This window comes from Equus przewalskii, chromosome 13, assembly GCF_037783145.1.
Source record: "Equus przewalskii isolate Varuska chromosome 13, EquPr2, whole genome shotgun sequence".
Lineage (NCBI taxonomy): Eukaryota > Metazoa > Chordata > Mammalia > Perissodactyla > Equidae > Equus > Equus przewalskii.
Genome location: NC_091843.1, coordinates 35145808 through 35167463, shown reverse-complemented (window position 1 = coordinate 35167463; position 21656 = coordinate 35145808). Strand labels below are relative to the sequence as shown.

General features: G+C 44.2%; 4 protein-coding genes across 4 annotated transcripts in view; all 4 read left to right on the top strand.

The window, feature by feature from the left end:
* The first annotated feature begins 452 nt into the window (after positions 1-452).
* On the top strand, positions 453-2867 carry LOC103563336 (protocadherin alpha-5-like). Its single transcript, XM_008538667.2, has one exon. It carries the CDS (start codon positions 453-455, stop codon positions 2865-2867), a length of 2415 nt encoding a protein of 804 aa, XP_008536889.2.
* A 3785-nt stretch (positions 2868-6652) lies between these two features.
* LOC103563335 (protocadherin alpha-6-like) lies at positions 6653-9070 on the top strand. Its single transcript, XM_070571746.1, has one exon. It carries the CDS (start codon positions 6653-6655, stop codon positions 9068-9070), a length of 2418 nt encoding a protein of 805 aa, XP_070427847.1.
* A 3917-nt stretch (positions 9071-12987) lies between these two features.
* Positions 12988-16024, top strand: LOC103563334 (protocadherin alpha-7-like). Its single transcript, XM_008538665.2, has 2 exons — positions 12988-15342; positions 16019-16024. Exons 1-2 carry the CDS (start codon positions 12988-12990, stop codon positions 16022-16024), a joined length of 2361 nt encoding a protein of 786 aa, XP_008536887.2.
* Positions 15444-21656, top strand: part of LOC103563329 (protocadherin alpha-9) — a 130189-nt gene continuing 123976 nt past the window's right edge. The window contains exon 1 of the mRNA XM_070571745.1: positions 15444-20425. Within this exon, the coding sequence (XP_070427846.1) occupies positions 17921-20425 (2505 nt within the window). The 5' untranslated portion in view covers positions 15444-17920. The remainder of the gene's footprint in view (positions 20426-21656) is intronic.

Genomic DNA, 21656 nt, shown 5'->3' with positions numbered 1-21656 from the left:
ACCAATACAGATCACTCTAGTAAACAGTGGTATAGTACGACTTCAGTAGTATTGATTTCACAATATTTTAATGAAAATTTATATATTTTATTAAAATTTTAATGATATATTTTGATTAAAGATAAGGGTAATAAAGAATATATGTTAGTGAATTTCGGAAATATTTAACGAATGTAAGGTCAATAAAGCATAACAAAATAAAATACTTACCCTTTCATCCACATGATGGCGCTGGAAACCGCAAGTTTGTATTTTTTTTTTTTTTTTTTTTACAACAAAGGAATACAGTGAGTTCATTTTCCTTAGGCAGAAAGGAAAAAGGATACTCCATTTTTACTGTGCTGCTGAAGCTGAGATGAGCAAATGAAAAATTACATCAAATTTGGAATTAAGTTTCCAAAAGCTATTGTGTGGTAATGCAATAGACATTTGAAAATTGCAACGAATTTGCGATGGTATATTCCCAGAGAAGAAGTCCGGAATCCCGGCGCCTGGTGCTGTCGCTTCTGCTCTTCACAGCTTGGGAAGCCGGGAGCGGCCAGGTCCACTACTCGGTCCCTGAGGAGGCCAAACACGGCACCTTCGTGGGCCGCATCGCCCAGGACCTGGGGCTGGAGCTGGCGGAGCTGGTGCCGCGCCTGTTCCGGGTGGCGTCCAAAGGCCGCGGGGACCTTCTGGAGGTAAATCTGCAGAATGGCATTTTGTTTGTGAATTCTCGGATCGACCGCGAGGAGCTGTGCGGGCGGAGCCTGGAGTGCAGCATCCACCTGGAGGTGATCGTGGACCGGCCGCTGCAGATTTTCCATGTGGAGGTGGAGGTGAAAGACATTAATGACAATCCGCCAAGGTTCTTCCGACAAGAGCAGAGATTATTTATTTTAGAGTCAAGAATAGCGGATTCCCGGTTTCCGCTAGAGGGCGCATCTGATATGGATATAGGAACAAACGCAGAATTGAGATACAAGTTAAATGCTAATGAATATTTTGACTTGGATGTTAAAACAAATGAAGAAGAGACAAACTTTTTAGAGCTAGTTTTGAAGAAACCAGTAGATAGAGAAGAAACGCAAGAACACCGTTTATTACTGATTGCAACTGATGGAGGAAAACCTGAACTAACAGGTACAGTTCAGCTATTGATCAATGTATTGGACGCGAATGATAATGCCCCGGAATTTGACAAATCAATTTATAAAGTTAGATTATTGGAAAATGCCCCAAATGGGACATTAGTTATTAGACTGAACGCCTCAGATGCAGATGAGGGCATTAACAAGGAAATAGTGTATCTCTTTAGTGATCTTGTTCTTGACAATGTAAAATCTAAATTTACAATCAATTCTAATAGTGGGGAAATAACAGTTAAGGGAGAACTGGATTATGAAGACTGTAATTTATATGAAATTAATATTGATGCTGTAGATAAAAGTTCATTCCCATTAACTGGACACTGCAAAGTAATAGTGAAAATCCTGGATGAGAATGATAATACCCCAGAGTTGGTCATAACCTCTCTATCACTGCCAGTCCAAGAGGACGCCCCACTGGGCACCGTCATCGCCCTAATCAGTCTGTCCGACCATGACTCTGGTGTGAATGGGCAGGTGACCTGCACCCTGTCGCCTCATGTCCCCTTCAAGCTGGTGTCCACCTTCAAGAATTACTATTCGCTGGTGTTGGACAACTCCCTGGACCGCGAGAGCGAATCAAACTATACATTGGTGGTGACAGCACGGGATGGCGGCTCACCTTCGCTGTCGGCCACAGCCAGGGTGTCCGTGGAGGTGGCCGACGTGAACGACAACGCGCCGGCGTTCCCGCAGCCCGAGTACACGGTGTTCGTGAAGGAGAACAACCCCCCCGGCTGTCACATCTTCACGGTGTCTGCGTGGGACGCGGACGCGCAGGAGAACGCGCGGGTGTCCTACTCGCTGGTGGAGCGGCGCGTGGGCGAGCGTGCGCTGTCGAGCTACGTGTCGGTGCACGCGGAGAGCGGCAAGGTGTACGCGCTGCAGCCGCTGGACCACGAGGAGCTGGAGCTGCTGCAGTTCCAGGTGAGCGCGCGCGACGCGGGCGTGCCGCCTCTGGGCAGCAACGTGACGCTGCAGGTGTTCGTGCTGGACGAGAACGACAACGCGCCCGCGCTGCTGCCGCCTGGGGCGGCCCGCGGGGCTGGCGCGGTGAGCGAGCTGGTGTCGCGGTCGGTGGGCGCGGGCCACGTGGTGGCGAAGGTGCGCGCGGTGGACGCGGACTCTGGCTACAACGCGTGGCTGTCTTTCGAGCTGCAGCCGGCGGCAGGTGGCGGGCGCAGCCCGTTCCGCGTGGGGCTGTACACGGGCGAGATCAGCACGACTCGCGCCCTGGACGAGGCGGACGCGCCGCGCCAGCGCCTGCTGGTGCTGGTGAAGGATCACGGCGAGCCGGCGCTGACGGCCACGGCCACCGTGCTGCTGTCTCTGGTGGAGAGTGGCCAGGCGCCAAAGGCTTCGTCGCGGGCGTCGGTGGGCTCCGCGAGCGCGGAGACGGCGCTGGTGGATGTCAACGTGTACCTGATCATCGCCATCTGCGCGGTGTCCAGCCTGTTGGTGCTCACGCTGCTGCTGTACACGGCGCTGCGGTGCTCAGCGCCGCCCACCGAGGGCGCGTGCGGGACGGGGAAGCCCAGGCTGGTGTGCTCCAGCGCGGTGGGGAGCTGGTCCTACTCGCAGCAGAGAAGGCAGAAGGTGTGCTCTGGGGAGGGACAGCCCAAGATGGACCTCATGGCCTTCAGCCCTAGCATTCCTCAGGGTCCCATCTCTGCAGACAACGTGAGTCTCAAAAATCTTATTCGCAGCAGTTTTTCATCGTCTTTAATATTAAATATTTAATATTTTCCTCCATCTTCTCTTTTTATTTTAAATGATGGCTTTGTATTTATCGTATCCTTGTAGATGTAAATTCCCTATGGTACTAATTCATTTACTTAAAATGACGGCTTTGCTTAAAATTCATTTTAGTTTGTTGGAGATGATCGCTTTGCACTATAGTGTTTACTTCAGAAACATTTTGCTTCTTAAAAGGTTTTACAGGTTGTGGTTAACGGCTTAGAGTTCTTTGTAGAGTTTCCAAATTAAAACATTTTAATATTCAGTCTTACAAAATGTTGTAGGAAGATACTTGTAATACATATTTGGAGTTATTTATTCTCAAAGTCTCATATTATGACTCCATAGAAATGTTTTAACATTGTTGTGTCAATTTGCCTTTTTTGGTGCTCCGTCGTGTATAAATTATTTGAGTGTTTTTATTACGTCAGTTTAATTCCTTTTTTCAGTAATACTTGTGCAGTGAATCATTCTTTTCAAGTTTGTCTAAACAATTGACCTTGGCATACTTCTGAAGAATTTGGTATTTATAATTTAAAAATTTTAGCTTTAGTGGCTTCATTTTATTGATTTTTTGAATACAAAATACATTTACATCGCTTAAAATGGTTTAAAATGTTTCACTTCCAGTTCCAATATCAAACCACTTAATATCACCCATTCCACTTTCCTCCTTATTCTTCTAGAGATATTTTCTTTGTATACAAATAAACTTCCCTCTCCCATTTTAAAGTATTATATTCATATTTTTTGTGGTCATCTTCATTTAATATCATTTATTGATTGTGACATATCATTACTTAAGGTGATTTCTCATTCTTTTTTCCAGATCTATGGTGTTCCATTCTATAGATATGTCACATTTTTTCCTCTTACTTTAACATCAATATTTAATGGAACAATGATTAGTATTTCTCTAACTTGCGTTTCCCCCCCTACTTTACAAATTATTATATTGGTGAGAAGTAATTGTGAACTCTCACAGTTGGGAAAATCCTAACATTTTTGAGGCAGAAAATTTTCATATTTACTGTTGCTTTTATTTTTAGTTTACAGTGTACCATGATACAAGTGCCTCTCTTGAGTTTGTTTACCAATACAATTGTTTGTAACAAAGCTGTACTTTTGAATCTACCATATGCAAGAGTGCTGTCTATCTCAAATACAGAGAACTGTTTTTCTATACTTGAAAAAACAGTGTGAGTTTAGCAGGTAATAAATATTCCAAACTTCATAGGATAAAATATCAATTCCTCTTTTTATTGCTTTGCCTATTTCATGCAATCGCACATGTATTTAATTTTATAAATACAGTTGTATTACAACATTCAGAGACTTCTAAAACCCATTACTTTGGGGAAATCCTAGAAACTGAGAGTTCTCACCAGTGTGTAAATTTGTAGTTAACAGTTGTTAGTTTTAAAAAAATCAAGTTAAATTAGTTTTGAAATATAAACTCTTTGATTTATATTATAACTGAAATTTTTCTTTGCTGGGGAGGATGCTGTTCATAGATGGACTAAACTATTTTCTCTACATAATGTTTTCCCTTCACTAGAATGAACTGAGTCAATAGCTGAATAATAATATGAGCTGTTTCTCATGAGATGACAAATATTTTCCTTTTCCCTGTTAATTTGGTTTACATGAAGGATTTCAGTAACATTGTATAGTTTTCTAAGTGGAGCCAATAAACAGAATTATTACAACTGTTCCAATTAATTGGATTATATTATCAGCTTTCTGGAAATTGCTAGGAACTGCAGTGGAAAGACAGATTTGATACTTAAATTTAACAACTAATTTAAAAGTTGAAATTCAAAGAGACTCTTTACTTAGGTCAAAATTTATGAAAAACCTTGGCCACTACAGAAAACCTTCAACAGCAAGACTGCAGGCCAATATATGTTTTGTCAAGGCTTACCTTCTTGTAAGCAAAGCAACCTTTTGTTTTGAGGCTTATTATTGTTAGCAAATGAACTCTTTGTTTACTCAAAATAACTTCAGTAGGAAGTCAGTGATAAGGAATACTACAAGGATCTAAAAGTTAGTTATTTTAGATGAAGCTTCTCATGGTGGAGGGGTGGGGCTGAGAGCGGTGCATTACAGTTGTCTGTAATGAGGATTTTAAAAGTATATCAGAGTTCTGGAAGAGTGGGTGTTGGCATGTGTCCCTGTGAAACGTCTTTTTTTGTGACTTGTTTTGTCTCTTTGAGGAAGAGTTTAACTACCTCTACTTGGTGACACTAAGGATGAATTCCCGGTGAAATTGGTATTTGGACTTGACTTTGATATGAGGGTAACATTTTTACAGGTAGAGATGTCAGGAATTAAAAAAAAATAGCTTGAACATAGGCTGTATTGAGGAAGAAGACAAGCAAGTGATCTATATTGTCTGCAAAATAGAATTCACATTGGAGAGTAGTTGAAAATAACACTGGAAATGTTGGCTTGTGATCACATCTCAGGTTGTGTGGAAGTGATTCTAACATCTTGGAATTTCTATGTTTAGTGCAATTCAAAAAAAGCTGTAGGCATAAAGATAAATATAGTGGTATGTGAAAAGATAGATGGACTGTAGGCAGACTTTGAATAGCGCACGTAATAGACAAGGAGTAATAAAAAAAATCAGGTAGGTGATATGTAGAATGTTCATGCCATTAAAATAAAGTGAGAATTCAAGGGTTTGAATATGGGGGTTATTAATGATTTCTCTTCACAATCTTCAAGTTGTAATCAAATTATTTTTTAAGAGTCATCAGCATGTATGGGTAAAAATAACAATTATAGTCATATAAATGGGGGAGGAAGATATGGGTTTGGGAATACCTTCAATAAAAGTCTTATTTGAAATGCTGGAAATGGATGAGGACACTTAAAAGGAAGCATATAAAAGGTTGAGGTTGAGAGAAAAGGATGAGGTCCTTTAGGAGCATCTGAAGGATCAGAGTAGCAAACAACAATGGGTAGGAATTCTACTAGAATTTTCAGTGATGGAGAAGTATGTGTTTTCAGGGGCAGGCTTAATATAAGCTGCAGAGACAGTGAGAAATGTAAAGAATGTGCACTAAAATTTTCATCTGCCATTAGTAAATTTTAAAAATCCTGAGGAGTGCTTGACACAAGGACTGAGGAGTCATTGAACAAATAAAGAGTGGACTTCAATAATCTATAAGATTTTTAAAAGTTCAGATAAAATTTGTTAATTTAAAATTACATTTTTTCTCACAGCAAAATATAATAGGATGGCCTATGACAGAAATATATACGTATGTTTCTTCTCTACACTAAGTGTGGAAGATAGTTTGCACTTCTAATTCCCAAGTCTAGTTCGGATCACACTTAAATTTACTGAACTGGTTGATAATAGTATTTAAATTATTGGGAGGAAGATTGTTTCACTATGAATAATTTGACCCCTAACTCTACTCTAAATTAATAAAAGAAGTCAGACAAGATTAAATGGACTCTGAAAATTACAAACATGAGGACATTTACTATGAAAGTAAGTCAAAAGAAATTTTTTTAAAAAATTTAAGCCATAGCATAGCACGTTATGTGAATTCATTTGTTACTTACCCCTTGGAGCCGCATGATGTCGCTGTCTACCATGAAGTTACATCTTGCTGTTATTCAAAGTCCATTCCTCTTGTTACTGCATCGTTCCACGAATGCTGAATGATGGCGGGCGCAGAAGAATTGGATTAAAAGACTCGGGATCATACTGTATGTATTTTATCTTAGTTCCGAGACAGGATCTTTTGATGGAAATAAAACAAGTATTTGACATGGTTATTACCCCGGAAGGCCGATTGGGATCCCGGCGTCTGCTGCTCTGGTTTCTCCTCCTCGCAGCTTGGGAGGCAGGCAGCGGCCAGATCCACTACTCCGTCCCGGAGGAGGCCAAACACGGCACCTTCGTGGGCCGCATCGCCCAGGACCTGGGGCTGGAGCTGGCGGAGCTGGTGCCGCGCCTGTTCCGGGTGGCGTCCAAAGGCCGCGGGGACCTTCTGGAGGTAAATCTGCAGAATGGCATTTTGTTTGTGAATTCTCGGATCGACCGCGAGGAGCTGTGCGGGCGGAGCTTGGAGTGCAGCATCCACCTGGAGGTGATCGTGGACCGGCCGCTGCAGGTTTTCCATGTGGAGGTGGAGGTGAAGGACATTAACGACAACCCACCGGTGTTCTTGCTAAAGGAACAAAGAGTACTGATTTACGAATCTAGGCTGCCAGATTCTCTGTTTCCACTAGAGGGCGCGTCGGATGCGGATGTTGGCTCAAATTCCATCTTAACCTATAAACTCAGTTCCAGTGAATACTTCGCGCTAGATGTGAAAACAAACAGTGATGACAATACACAAATTGGGCTCGTGTTAAGAAAGTCCTTGGACAGAGAGGAAGCTCCCGAACATAACTTATTCCTGACGGCCACTGACGAAGGCAAACCTGAGCTCACGGGCACCGTTCAGCTGCTGGTCACCGTGCTGGACGTGAATGACAATGCTCCCAGTTTCGAACAGTCTGAATATGAAGTAAGAATATTCGAAAACTCCGACAACGGAACGATAGTTATCAGACTGAATGCTTCTGATCGGGATGAAGGAGCGAATGCGGAGATTTCATACTCTTTTCATAGCCTTGTTCCACCCATGGTTATTGACCAGTTTAGCATAGATTCAAATACTGGAGAAATAACAATTCGAAAGAACCTGGATTTCGAAAAAGTGAATTCCTATAAAATCCGCATTGACGCCACGGACAAAGGCCATCCTCCCATGGCTGGTCATTGCACAGTTTTAGTGAAAGTTTTGGATAAAAATGATAATGTCCCTCAGATTGCCTTGACTTCCTTATCCTTGCCTGTCCTAGAAGACGCTAAATTCGGCACTGTCATCGCCCTAATTAGCGTGTCCGATCTCGACTCAGGTGCCAATGGGCAAGTGACCTGCTCTCTGACGCCACACGTTCCTTTCAAGCTGGTGTCCACCTTCAAGAATTACTATTCGCTGGTGCTGGACAGTACCCTAGATCGCGAGAGTGTGGCAAATTATGACGTGGTGGTGACAGCGCGGGACGGGGGCTCGCCTTCACTGTCGGCCACGGCCAGCGTGTCCGTGGAGGTGGCCGATGTGAACGACAATGCGCCCGCGTTCCCGCAGCCCGAGTACACGGTGTTCGTGAAGGAGAACAACCCGCCGGGCAGCCACATCTTCACGGTGTCTGCGCGGGACGCGGACGCGCAGGAGAACGCGCGGGTGTCCTACTCGCTGGTGGAGCGGCGCGTGGGCGAGCGTGCGCTGTCGAGCTACGTGTCGGTGCACGCGGAGAGCGGCAAGGTGTACGCGCTGCAGCCGCTGGACCACGAGGAGCTGGAGCTGCTGCAGTTCCAGGTGAGCGCGCGCGACGCGGGCGTGCCGCCTCTGGGCAGCAACGTGACGCTGCAGGTGTTCGTGCTGGACGAGAACGACAACGCGCCCGCGCTGCTGCCGCCTGGGGCGGGCGGCGGGGCCGGCGCGGTGAGCGAGCTGGTGTCGCGGTCGGTGGGCGCGGGCCACGTGGTGGCGAAGGTGCGCGCGGTGGACGCGGACTCTGGCTACAACGCGTGGCTGTCTTTCGAGCTGCAGCCGGCGGCGGGTGGCGGGCGCAGCCCGTTCCGCGTAGGGCTGTACACGGGCGAGATCAGCACGACTCGCGCCCTGGACGAGGCGGACGCGCCGCGTCAGCGCCTGCTGGTGCTGGTGAAGGATCACGGCGAGCCTGCGCTGATGGCCACGGCCACCGTGCTGCTGTCTCTGGTGGAGAGTGGCCAGGCGCCAAAGGCCTCGTCGCGGACGTCGGAAGGGGCCACGGGCCCAGAGGCGGCGCTGGTGGATGTCAATGTGTATCTGATCGTCGCCATCTGCGCGGTGTCCAGCCTGTTGGTGCTCACGCTGCTGCTGTACGTGGCGCTGAGGTGCTCGGCGCCGCCCATCGAGGGCGCGTGCGGGCCGGGGAAGCCCAGGCTGGTGTGCTCCAGCGCGGTGGAGAGCTGGTCCTACTCGCAGCAGAGGAGGCAGAAGGTGTGTTCTGGGGAGGGGCCGCCCAAGACAGATCTCATGGCCTTCAGTCCCAGCCTTCCACCCTGTCCAGCAGTGGGCGAGATGAACGAGCATCAGGATTTAAACGATGATCATGGTGCCAAAGTAAGTCTGGATATTCATTATTAACAGTCAATGTTTATTTTGAAATATAATTGCTTTCCTAATGTTTTTGTTTACACTTTCGTATTTTAAACAATTTGAATAATTTTACATTATATACATCTTTTCACTTTTTCTGTTAATTATTATAATCTCTTTGATTTGTTATTAATCCTAAAGTGGAATAGAACATTATTAACATCTTTCTACACCTTAGGATTTTTGTCTTAAACTCAATATTTCCTTGTATATGTCCATTTGTGGTGCATTTTTAAATTCGTACCAGTAGTAGTATTTTTTCTTATTAATGCTGTAGAATTTTTACTTTTTTCCATTTGAACTTTAGGAGAGTTAGTTTGCATTTACTCATTTTTTGTAATATATTAAAATTTCAATACCACTCTACTACTTATGCATTTACCCCTCAGTTTCTTCTTCTGCTGATGACTTTTAGTCAGCCAACACTTTCAAGTTATTCAGTTTGTCTAAGGACTCTGCCCTTCAGGTATTATTTTCTGGATTCACCTTTGGCCCTGGTGATTCCAAAAGTCTATAGTGTTTATTTATCATTGGTCTTTTAAACCATTTAGGGATGAAGGACAGAACATTAGTTAGACTGAATACTTCTGATGGGGATGAAGGGCTGAATGGGAGATTTCATACTCTTTTAATTACAATGTGATACCCACGTTATTGCTCAGTTTATCAAGGATCAAAATGTTGGAAAAATAGTAATTCAAGGGAATTTGGACTCTGATCAAGTAAATTCCTATAAAATCTGCATTCCTCAGACACTGCAAATCTCTTATTTATGTTTGAGTTTTATTTGGTGAGTTTCTTTTCATGGGAAGCTGTTTCTTCTAATTTAATGCTTTCACTATTCTCTCTGTATTATGATATTTAACTATTTACTATTTCTTTAATGAAGGCAGCAGAGAGTAGTATTGGGCGTTGTGAGTTTTGAAGCCATCCTTCCTCGCCTAAATTCCGTCCCTACCACTTCTGTTCTGGGCAGCATGGGTGATTGTTTAACCTCTCAGTTTCTAGTTTCCTACCTGTAAAGTTGGGATGAGAAACAGTAGTACCCATCACAGAGAATTGTTCTAAGTATTTGCTATGTTGATACTTAAAGCTACTTATAATAGTATTAGCTAAATAGTAATTGTTGAATAAAATTTAGCTATTATTATTCTGAAGAGGAGTAGAAAAATCTAAAGTCTCAGAAAGTCATCATTATGGATTCCATATTTTTATTTTATGTAAAGATTATTTGTTTTGTTATTCATAGGGAGGCTGTACTTGCCAAATTAATCCAAAATGTCTCTAAATTTGAATGCCATGTACTACATTGAAAAACAAATTTAAAATCAGTTCTTCAGAGTTGAAAATGGAATTAAGACTTTGGCTGTGGAAAAGCTTTTTGGATTCAAAAAAGACGTTTAAGCTGCTGAGCCCTCCATGCTTTGCTGAAGGTGATTTTCACTTTTTGTGTTGTTCGTGTTTTCCTAGGAAATATTAGACTACCTTAAACTGGACTGGTGTGTTTCCCACCTTTAAAAGTTGCCCAGGATCCATCAGAGGACTGAGTTGGGGTTTGTGCTCCCCAATGTGTTCATTTTCTATTCTTGAAACAGCAGAAATCATTAATAGTGTTTTCTGGTTTTTAAAAATAAGTAATCACAGAATGATTTTTAAACACATACTTAAAAGTGACAAAATAGGCTGTGGTTATTATGATCAATAAAGAGTATCATTTGTGTAAACAGCTGTGTATAACAACCTTAAAAACAATATGCTTTCTTAGGAAATAGAGAGCCATAGCCATCACTCTTGAGTAAACATTTAAAAGAGGCTCTAGGAGGGTCTCTAAGAGCATGATGCTGTGCCAAGAATCATTGAATCAAGAAGACTCAGTTCCTGGCTTCAAGAAGTTCATAGAAAAATAAAGACATGTGTCACACATAAATATGACCATTTTAGAAGGCAGAATATTATGAGGTGCAAGAAACGTAAATCTTTATGATTGGAATTGAAAAGAAATATCTGCCTGTTTCCCTTGTTGAAGGAGCCCTTCAAGAGTTATGATTTTTTGTTGTTCTTAGTGCTATCCAGTCAGTGCTGACTCCTATCAGACCCTGTGTACAGCAGAGCTGAATCCTGCCTGGTCCTTTGTTTTTTCCACCATCCTGTCATCTTCTGGTGCTGTATCAGACAATGCTCCGCTGCTATTCACTGCTGAAACCTGTCCACCATGAGTGACCCTGCTGGTATTTGAAATACTGGTGGCATAACTTTCAGCATCACAGCAACACACAACCACCACAGTATGACAACCAACAGGCAGGTGGTGTGGTTCCTTGAATGAGAAACAAACCCTGGGCCACTGCAGTGACAGTGCCAATCTCAACTACTAGACTACTAGGGTTGGCTTATGATGTTTTTAGTGGTTTTAAAATGGAGAAGTTTCTTCTGGGAGAATATTGACTATAATGGTTATTCTTGGGAACAGAGGAACTTAAGGAAATCAGTACACAGAAAATCCCAAAGGAGCCTGGTAATGGAATAGTCTTCTTTGGTTGAAACATATGGTTCCCATAGGGAAAAGTATGAGATAAGGCAGGAAAAGCAACATGAGTAAAACCTCTTGTGTAACTTTGACTACTAGACTAAACAATTTTGATTCACCTCTACAGTCATTTGAAAGCTATCAAAAAGCGTGAAGCAATAGGTATAAAATGTTTTTTCAGGAAGATGACTGTCAGGATTAAGTGAAGATTAAATGATGTTGTGACAAAATGACACAATAAGAAGCTATTGCAATAATCCAGGGTAGCAGCAACATTTAAAACTCATTTAGGCAGATAGCAAACGTGGAAAGCATTAGAATACACATGTAATTATTTTATTTGCAGTTGGGAGCATGGGAGTGAAACATTCAGGAAAAGTTGCTCTGTTAAGTTGAACTAAAAAGGAGAAAACACCCAAAGCTTGATTAAAGGACTGCTCTAAGAATGACAGATGACTACCAACATTTATCTCCTGAAATAAACTTAGATTGTAAAATAATCTAAATCATATTATAAAAACAGGTGGATATTCATAGAACATGAAGCTTCAAAATGATGCAAGAATAAAGAGATATAAGAACCATGAACTCCTGGAACAGAATGTATGTAAATTCTGATGAAAAGAGAAGTTCAGAATACTTCCTCATCACAAAATCCTCTTAATACCAATTATTCCTCTTCAAAGATCCCCCAACCGTTCTATTATTGTGTTTTATTAAGAAAAGTGTATGAATTAGTTGTTTCTAGTCCTTGCTGCCTAAAAACAAGCAAACAACCTGCCTAAGTTTTTCTTCCATTAGTAGATTCTTGAGATCCTGGGTCCCTAGAGAGACCAGGAGTTTTCTTAATAGAAATCAAGAAAATAGAGTTTCCTGAACTCTGAACAGAGGATTTTAAAATTTACTGTTGCTAACATGATTCGCTTTATTGTCACAGATTTTTATCTTTATTTTAAAACTTTGGGGAAAAAATGTATTTTCAAGGCATAAAGAAAACACAGTTATGTCATACTAAATATTCAGAAATTGTCTCCTAAGTATACCTTCGGTAAGTGTGAGAAATGTTGTCCTACACTTTAACAAAAATGAAAATAATGTAGAAGTTGAAATAAAACTTTGCATCTTATTAATATAAAGTTGGTTTTTGTAATTCGTACTTACTATTTGGGCCACATGATGTCGCTCTTTACCGCGAAATTCTCTTATGATCAAGACAAAACGAAGTCCTCCGGTTTCACATTGAAATACTCTCCGCTCTGTTTCTCTATGCGGACATTGAACAATGGCGAGCATATCAGGGTAGTAAAGAAGGGATAAGAAGATTCTTCTAAATTTTGAGATCTGTTACGCTTATTAGAATTAAAAACAATAATTTGAAATGGTGTATCCGAGTAGAGGCTACCAGAAGGACCGACATCTACTACTATTTTTTATAATTCTGGTGGCCTGGGAGACCGGGAGCGGCCAGGTCCACTACTCGGTTTCCGAGGAGGCCAAACACGGCACCTTCGTGGGCCGCATCGCCCAGGACCTGGGGCTGGAGCTGGCGGAGCTGGTGCCGCGCCTGTTCCGGGTGGCGTCCAAAGGCCGCGGGGACCTTCTGGAGGTAAATCTGCAGAATGGCATTTTGTTTGTGAATTCTCGGATCGACCGCGAGGAGCTGTGCGGGCGGAGCTTGGAGTGCAGCATCCACCTGGAGGTGATCGTGGACCGGCCGCTGCAGGTTTTCCACGTGGAGGTGGAGGTGAAGGACATTAACGACAACCCGCCTGTATTCGCCGGAACACAAAAGAATCTGTTTATCGCAGAATCTAGGTCGCTTGACTCTCGGTTTCCACTAGAGGGCGCCTCCGACGCAGATATTGGGGAGAACGCAATGCTGACTTACAGACTGAGCCCCAATGAATATTTCTCTCTAGAAGTACCAACCAACCACGAACAGCTAAAACCTCTCGGACTTGTATTGCGGAAACCTTTAGACAGAGAAGAATCTCCGAAACTTCATTTAGTTCTCACGGCCACTGATAGAGGCAAACCTGAGCTGACTGGCACCATTCAGTTACTGGTGGAAGTGCTGGATGCCAATGACAACGCCCCAGCTTTCGACAGAACACTCTATGCCGTGAAACTACCAGAAAATGTTCCTAACGGTACATTGGTAATTAAACTTAACGCATCAGATTTAGACGAAGGCTTGAATGGGGATATTATTTACTCATTCTCTAGTGACGTTTTTCCAGATATAAAATCTAAGTTCTACATAGACCCCATAAGTGGGGAAATTATATCAATAGGACATCTCGATTTTGAAGAAAGTAAAGCCTACAAAATTCGAGTAGAGGCGATCGATAAAGGCTACTTACCACTGGCTGGTCACTGTACAGTTGTTGTGGAAGTTTTGGACACTAATGACAATGCTCCAGAGTTGACTGTTACTTCCCTGTCTCTCCCTATCTCAGAGGATGCTCAGCCAGGAACAGTCATCACCTTGATTAACGTGTCTGACCGAGATTCTGGAGCTGATGGGCAGGTGACCTGCTCTCTGACACCCCATGTCCCCTTCAAGCTGGTGTCCACCTTTAAGAATTACTATTCACTGGTGTTGGACAGCGCTTTGGACCGCGAGAGCATGGCAAATTATGAGTTGGTGGTGACAGCGCGGGACGGGGGCTCGCCTTCACTGTCGGCCACAGCCAGCATGTCTGTGGAGGTGGCCGATGTGAATGACAACGCACCAACTTTCGCGCAGCCCGAGTACACGGTGTTCGTGAAGGAGAACAACCCGCCGGGCAGCCACATCTTCACAGTGTCTGCGTGGGACGCGGACGCGCAGGAGAACGCGCGGGTGTCCTACTCGCTGGTGGAGCGGCGCGTGGGCGAGCGTGCGCTGTCGAGCTACGTGTCGGTGCACGCGGAGAGCGGCAAGGTGTACGCGCTGCAGCCGCTGGACCACGAGGAGCTGGAGCTGCTGCAGTTCCAGGTGAGCGCGCGCGACGCGGGCGTGCCGCCTCTGGGCAGCAACGTGACGCTGCAGGTGTTCGTGCTGGACGAGAACGACAACGCGCCCGCGCTGCTGCCGCCTGGGGCGGGCGGCGGGGCCGGCGCGGTGAGCGAGCTGGTGTCGCGGTCGGTGGGCGCGGGCCACGTGGTGGCGAAGGTGCGCGCGGTGGACGCGGACTCTGGCTACAACGCGTGGCTGTCTTTCGAGCTGCAGCCGGCGGCGGGTGGCGGGCGCAGCCCGTTCCGCGTGGGGCTGTACACGGGCGAGATCAGCACGACTCGCGCCCTGGACGAGGCGGACGCGCCGCGTCAACGTCTGCTGGTGCTGGTGAAGGACCACGGCGAGCCTGCGCTGACGGCCACGGCCACCGTGCTGCTGTCGCTGGTGGAGAGCGGCCAGGCGCTGAAGGCCTCTTCCCCTGCATCGGCGGGCGCTGCGGGCCCGGAGGTGGCTCTGGTGGATGTCAACGTGTACCTGATCATCGCCATCTGCGCGGTGTTCAGCCTGTTGGTGCTCACGCTGCTGCTGTACGTGGCGCTGAGGTGCTCGGCACCGCCTACCGAGGGCGCGTGGGGTCCGGGGAAGCCCAGGCTGGTGTGCTCCAGCGCGGTGGGGAGCTGGTCCTACTCACAGCAGAGAAGGCAGAAGGTGTGCTCTGGGGAGGGACCGCCCAAGACCGACCTCATGGCTTTTAGCCCTAGTCTACCTCAGGGTCCCAGCTCTACAGACAACGTGAGTCCAAAGAAATCTTTTTTGCCAAATATTTTTAAATGCCTTTTTTTAGGTTTTCTACTTATTTACTTCTTACATAATTTATTCTAAGTTCATAGCTTTATATGTAATTATTGTATATTTAATATTATTGCTCTATTTGCACTAATTCATTACCTTGAATTATGTTAAATATGCGCTTCTGGTTTTGTAGAAAAACCTATAAATATTCTAGAAGTTTGATCATAGTAAGTGTAATTCTGTTTTTTACTTAAAATTTTTTTTTTACATACATATACTTTAAAGAATACTTCCCTAGCATATTTTGAGAAACTTTTACAAATCTGCTTTTGTGCGGAAGTACTAGGAGTCGGCAAGGAATCCTCCTCCACACTCCAATCTTTTTTCACCAACTATTACCACTTTTTTAAGGTAAATTATTTTCTAGAAATTCAAATTTGACTTATATTAAGGCTATGGAAGTTTTCTTTTGTTGTCAAAAAGTTCTCACAAAGATATTGAGTAATGCTATTTTCTTTACAAAATCTTTCTCATTATTTAGAATGATCTGTAGAAATGGTCTTTGAGTAAATTAAGAGAGGACAAATGTAAGTAGTTTCACAGAAAATGCTTTTGTTTCCCTTTTCCACATTACTTGTGTTTATGTAATCATTTTCAATACATTTATTGTTTTTAGCTGTAGCTAGTGAAAATATTACTGTGATTACACGTTAATCAAATCCTCACATATCTGATTGCTAGGAATGTAAAGACTCTGTGTGATGCTTTTCTTAAATTTTAAAAATTAAAAATCTCCAGTTAGTGCAAAGTTTATGAAAACTCTAACCTCCCAAGAAAACCTTCAATGTAAAGGATATTGCTTACATATCTTTTATAAAGTCTTTTCTGATTGTAAGAAAAGGAATCCTTTGTTGTCCCAAAATAGCTAGAAGGTCAGCAATAAGCGCCTCTAGAGAGATTCCAGTTAGATATATTAAGGCAGATCTCATCGAATAGAGGTGTTTCTAAAATCATAATTACCTGTGAGTCTATTTCAAGTACTCCAGAATCTTGAGTAAGTGAGGGGAGGATCAGGAGTTATTTGAAAACTCTTCCTCCTTGAGAATTGCTACTATATGAATTCAAAGGAGAGCTTAATCACACCTTCTACTGAGGCATTTAAGATGAATAAGTGGAGAACTAACTTTTGAGGTGTACTTGGAAGGGTGAATAGAATTTTGACAAATAAAGATGAGATAATAGAAGAAACCCCTCGAACAAAGAGTGTGCTGAGGAAGAGACAAGGTCTTTTCTGTAAATATGATTCATATTGAAAAGTGTTTGGAGAAAACACTGGAAAAACTGGTGTATAGTCATACATTGGCTATCAGGTTGTGAGTCTAATGTCTTGGCGCTTAGTTCACTAGAATGGTAAGCTCACTAGAGGTTTTAGCGCAATTCCATAAAAGCTGCCCTGGTAAAGACAGAATTTATGACACTCAAAAAGAGAGATGGGATGTAGGCAAACTTTAAATATAGCAGGCAGTGGAAAATGAGTCATAAAAATACATATAAGTAAATTTGGAGAATGGCCATGCTATAAAAACAAAATATGACTTTCAAAGATTTGGATTTTGGAGTAATTACTGATCAGATTTTAAAAAATGTTACTCCTCTTGTTTTCTAGGCATGCTTGCTAGGGTGTACCAGTAAACGTGTCAAGTAGAAAAATGAAAATAGGGGTTGGAGATTTGCCTTTAGGAATATTTCAAATAACAGGCTTGTTTGAAGGCATGGAAGTAGATAGAAACACTTAAAGGAAAAGGATTTAAAATATAAGAGGCTAGAGGCATAACTTTGGAAAATGTTCATATTTTGGAGCAACAGAAAGATGAAGAACCAATAGAGAAGACCCATGGTAAAACACTGCTAGAGTTTGCTTTGGCAGAGAAATCTATGAAGGAAAATGTTTTATGTGACACACCTATTTTAACAGGCTGCAGAGATCTTAAAGAGTATTATAAAGAATATACAAGTAAATCCTTCTTGCAGCAGGATAGGAAAGTTTATGAAGTTTGGCATTCATTGGTAAAGAAAAGCAGAAACTTAATCATCCATAAAAAGAAAGAAAAAGTATAGAAAGGTAGAATTATCTTTCATTCCAGAGTAATATATACAAACATTTTGGGTGACCAGGTACATATGAACATATTTCTTTTACACAAATATGTGGAACATACTTTCTACCTCTGATATCCATGACAAGTCTAGATCATATTAAATTTATTACTAATTGACAGATATTTAAAATAATAGGAATAAATTTCTTTCCTTGTGAAGAAAGAGATCCCTAGCCTGAATGAAATTAATGTAAGGAGCCAGATGGTGTAAGTGCTTCTACAACTGATAGAGGGAAAGATCCACCATTAAGTAGGATAAGGGAAACGAAAATTACATACTGGATTAAAAGAACCCAATGACCAAGGAGGTAAGTGAATTCATGTAATTATTACCTTTTGGAGCCGCTTGATGTCGCTGTTTACAAAGAAGTTCTATCTAGCTAAGATGCAGACTTTCCTCTAGCAGTATGTGTCTGTAAATGCCAAAAAATGGCGGCTACGGCGGAACTGGATTAAGAGACTCCAGGCAATGCAGCAGTTCGTCTTCATATCAAACAAGCTCTTCTGATAGCAATAAACGAGTACTTGACATGGTGTTTTCTTGGCGAGGAGGCCCGGGATCCCGGTGTCTGCTGCTGTCGCTTCTACTCCTCGCAGTCTGGAAGGTCGGGAGCGGCCAGGTCCACTACTCGGTCCCCGAGGAGGCCAAACACGGCACCTTCGTGGGTCGCATCGCGCAAGACCTGGGGCTGCAACTGGCGGAGCTGGTGCCGCGCCTATTCCGGGTGGCGTCCAAAGGCCGCGGGGACCTTCTGGAGGTAAATCTGCAGAATGGCATTTTGTTTGTGAATTCTCGGATCGACCGCGAGGAGCTGTGCGGGCGGAGCTTGGAGTGCAGCATCCACCTGGAGGTGATCGTGGACCGGCCGCTGCAGGTTTTCCATGTGGAGGTGGAGGTGAAGGACATTAACGACAACCCGCCCATGTTCCTGGTAAAGGAACAAAAGTTATTTGTTTCAGAATCTAGAATGCCAGATTCTCGTTTTCCGCTAGAGGGTGCTTCGGATGCAGATATTGGAGCGAACTCCGTTTTAACCTATAGGCTTAGCTATAGTGATTACTTCATGCTGGATGTGAATTCCAAGAACGAAGAGAATAAACAAGTTGAGCTCGTGTTAAGGAAACCTTTGGACAGAGAGGAAGCTCCCGAACATAGCTTATTCTTGACGGCCACTGACGAAGGCAAACCTGAGCTCACGGGCACCGTTCAGCTGCTGGTCACCGTGCTCGACGTGAATGACAATGCTCCCAGTTTCGAACAGTCTGAATATGAAGTAAGAATATTCGAAAACTCCGACAACGGAACGATAGTTATCAGACTGAATGCTTCTGATCGGGATGAAGGAGCGAATGCGGAGATTTCATACTCTTTTAATAGCCTTGTTCCACCCATGGTTATTGACCAGTTTAGCATAGATTCAAATACTGGAGAAATAACAATTCGAAAGAACCTGGATTTCGAAAAAGTGAATTCCTATAAAATCCGCATTGACGCCACGGACAGAGGCCATCCACCAATGGCTGGTCATTGCACGGTTTTGGTAAAAATCTTAGATATTAATGATAACGTCCCTCAGATTGCATTTACTTCCTTATCCTTGCCTGTGCGAGAGGACGCTAAATTCGGCACTGTCATTGCCCTAATTAGCGTGTCCGATCTCGACTCAGGTGTCAACGGGCAGGTGACCTGCTCTCTGACGCCACACGTTCCCTTTAAGCTGGTGTCCACCTTCAAGAATTATTATTCGCTGATGCTGGACAGCACCCTGGACCGCGAGAGTGTGTCGGCCTATTCTCTAGTAGTGACCGCCCAGGACGGAGGCTCACCTTCTCTGTCGGTCACGGCCAGCGTGTCCGTGGAGGTGGCCGACGTGAACGACAACGCGCCCGCGTTCCCGCAGCCCGAGTACACGGTGTTCGTGAAGGAGAACAACCCGCCGGGCAGCCACATCTTCACGATGTCTGCGCGGGACGTGGACGCGCAGGAGAACGCGCGGGTGTCCTACTCGCTGGTGGAGCGGCGCGTGGGCGAGCGTGCGCTGTCGAGCTACGTGTCGGTGCACGCGGAGAGCGGCAAGGTGTACGCGCTGCAGCCGCTGGACCACGAGGAGCTGGAGCTGCTGCAGTTCCAGGTGAGCGCGCGCGACGCGGGCGTGCCGCCTCTGGGCAGCAACGTGACGCTGCAGGTGTTCGTGCTGGACGAGAACGACAACGCGCCCGCGCTGCTGCCGCCTGGGGCGGCCGGCGGGGCCGGCGCGGTGAGCGAGCTGGTGTCGCGGTCGGTGGGCGCGGGCCACGTGGTGGCGAAGGTGCGCGCGGTGGACGCGGACTCTGGCTACAACGCGTGGCTGTCTTTCGAGCTGCAGCCGGCGGTGGGTGGCGGGCGCAGCCCGTTCCGCGTAGGGTTGTACACGGGCGAGATCAGCACGACTCGCGCCCTGGACGAGGCGGATGCGCCGCGCCAGCGTCTGCTGGTGCTGGTGAAGGACCACGGCGAGCCTGCGCTGATGGCCACGGCCACCGTGCTGCTGTCTCTGGTGGAGAGCGGCCAGGCGCCGAAGGCTTCGTCACAGGCGTCGGCGGGCGCCGCGCGCGCGGATACAGCTCTGGTGGATGTCAACGTGTACCTGATCATCGCCATCTGCGCGGTGTCCAGCCTGTTGGTGCTGACGCTGCTGCTGTACGTGGCGCTGCGGTGCTCGGCGCCGCCCATCGAGGGCGCGTGCGGGCGGGGTAAGCCCACGCTGGTGTGCTCTGGCGCGGTGGAGAGTTGGTCTTATTCACAGCAGAGGCGGCAGAGGGTGTGCTCTGGGGAGGGGCAGCCCAAGACCGACCTGATGGCCTTCAGCCCCAGCCTTTCTCCTTGTCCTGTATCTGTAGATGTAACGGGAGATCCACAAGCTTGTTTGGACTTCTCTGGGAAGGTAGGTTTGCTCTAACGTTTTATTTATTATCATATTTATCTATTTTGTCTTGAAAAATATTCTTATTTCCTCATTGGTACATTTAAATAATCTTTATCCACTTATTCTAGACGTCTGCCAGAATTTTTTTATTTTCAGAAAGTGAATACCTTAATTTTTTAGCTGACTTTTGTGTTTCGACTTCCAGTTGAGAATCCTTATAAACCTTACGTTGAACAGATATCTGTTGGGTGCTGGATCAATTTTATTTTGAAACTGTTGTGGGGGTCATAGTGAATTCCTAAAGCAGTACCTGAAAACTATTTGGCGAAAACTAATTTAGGTGTTAAACATTGAGAAAACTTCACCATCACTCTTTATTTATTCATTTCTAAAGAATGCATGGTATTTAAGTGTAATTCTATTGTCTATTAGAAGAAGCCCCATAGCAGAAATTGTAGTAAGTGTTACCTTGTTAACTTTGTAGTTTTCTATCTTTCTCTGGGTAGAGACTGTCTAGATATCAGATTGGTCAGCACTACACAGTGTCTTTAACTTCAATGAGTAACTTCCAGTACACCCTAGAAAACAGTTACTTTACTTTAGGAATCTAATTCTGACCATAAATGTTACAAATATAAGTCTCATTCCAACTTGTGTAAAATGTGTTTCTAAATGTCTGACGATGTAGATCATAAGAAAATGTTAATTAAGAATCTTTCCTACACTTTGAAAATTTCATGAAATTCATATTTTACCTGATATTGAAGAAAATACTTCCTGACGCGTACTTTGTTTCTTCAAGAAGACTTTCTCCTTTTTATTGAAAGCTTCTGTTAGAGATATAATGCTTGGGCATTAAAGATATATGTACATGCTACTCTTTTAATTCTCTTGAAATTCTAGTCTGTAACTTAAAAAGTTACCCCTCCCAGTTTCGATGAGGATTAACTTTTTCTCTCCATATTCCAAAAGGCAGAAATCTGGAGATGAGGTTGTGCACATGTAAAGCCGCTACACATTAAACGTATATTTCTTGGACTGTGGCTTGAGACTTTCAAATTGGTGGTTCTCCATACTGTATCTTTAGTTCAAGCTTTCATTTTCTTTTTTAGTTGATATTTTAAAAACGTCCTTTGTACTTACATTGTGTTTTGTTGTGTGGTTTATATTTCTGTTCAGGTATTTTATTTTTTATTGTGTTAGGTATTTTACAAGGTATTTCTTAGTTACAAACTCAGTGGAACAAACT

Bases quoted from the DNA above. Each gene is read 5' to 3' on its own strand.
- LOC103563336 (XM_008538667.2), top strand. From the start codon at position 453: ATGGTATATTCCCAGAGAAGAAGTCCGGAATCCCGGCGCCTGGTGCTG.
- LOC103563334 (XM_008538665.2), top strand. From the start codon at position 12,988: ATGGTGTATCCGAGTAGAGGCTACCAGAAGGACCGACATCTACTACTA.
- LOC103563335 (XM_070571746.1), top strand. From the start codon at position 6,653: ATGGTTATTACCCCGGAAGGCCGATTGGGATCCCGGCGTCTGCTGCTC.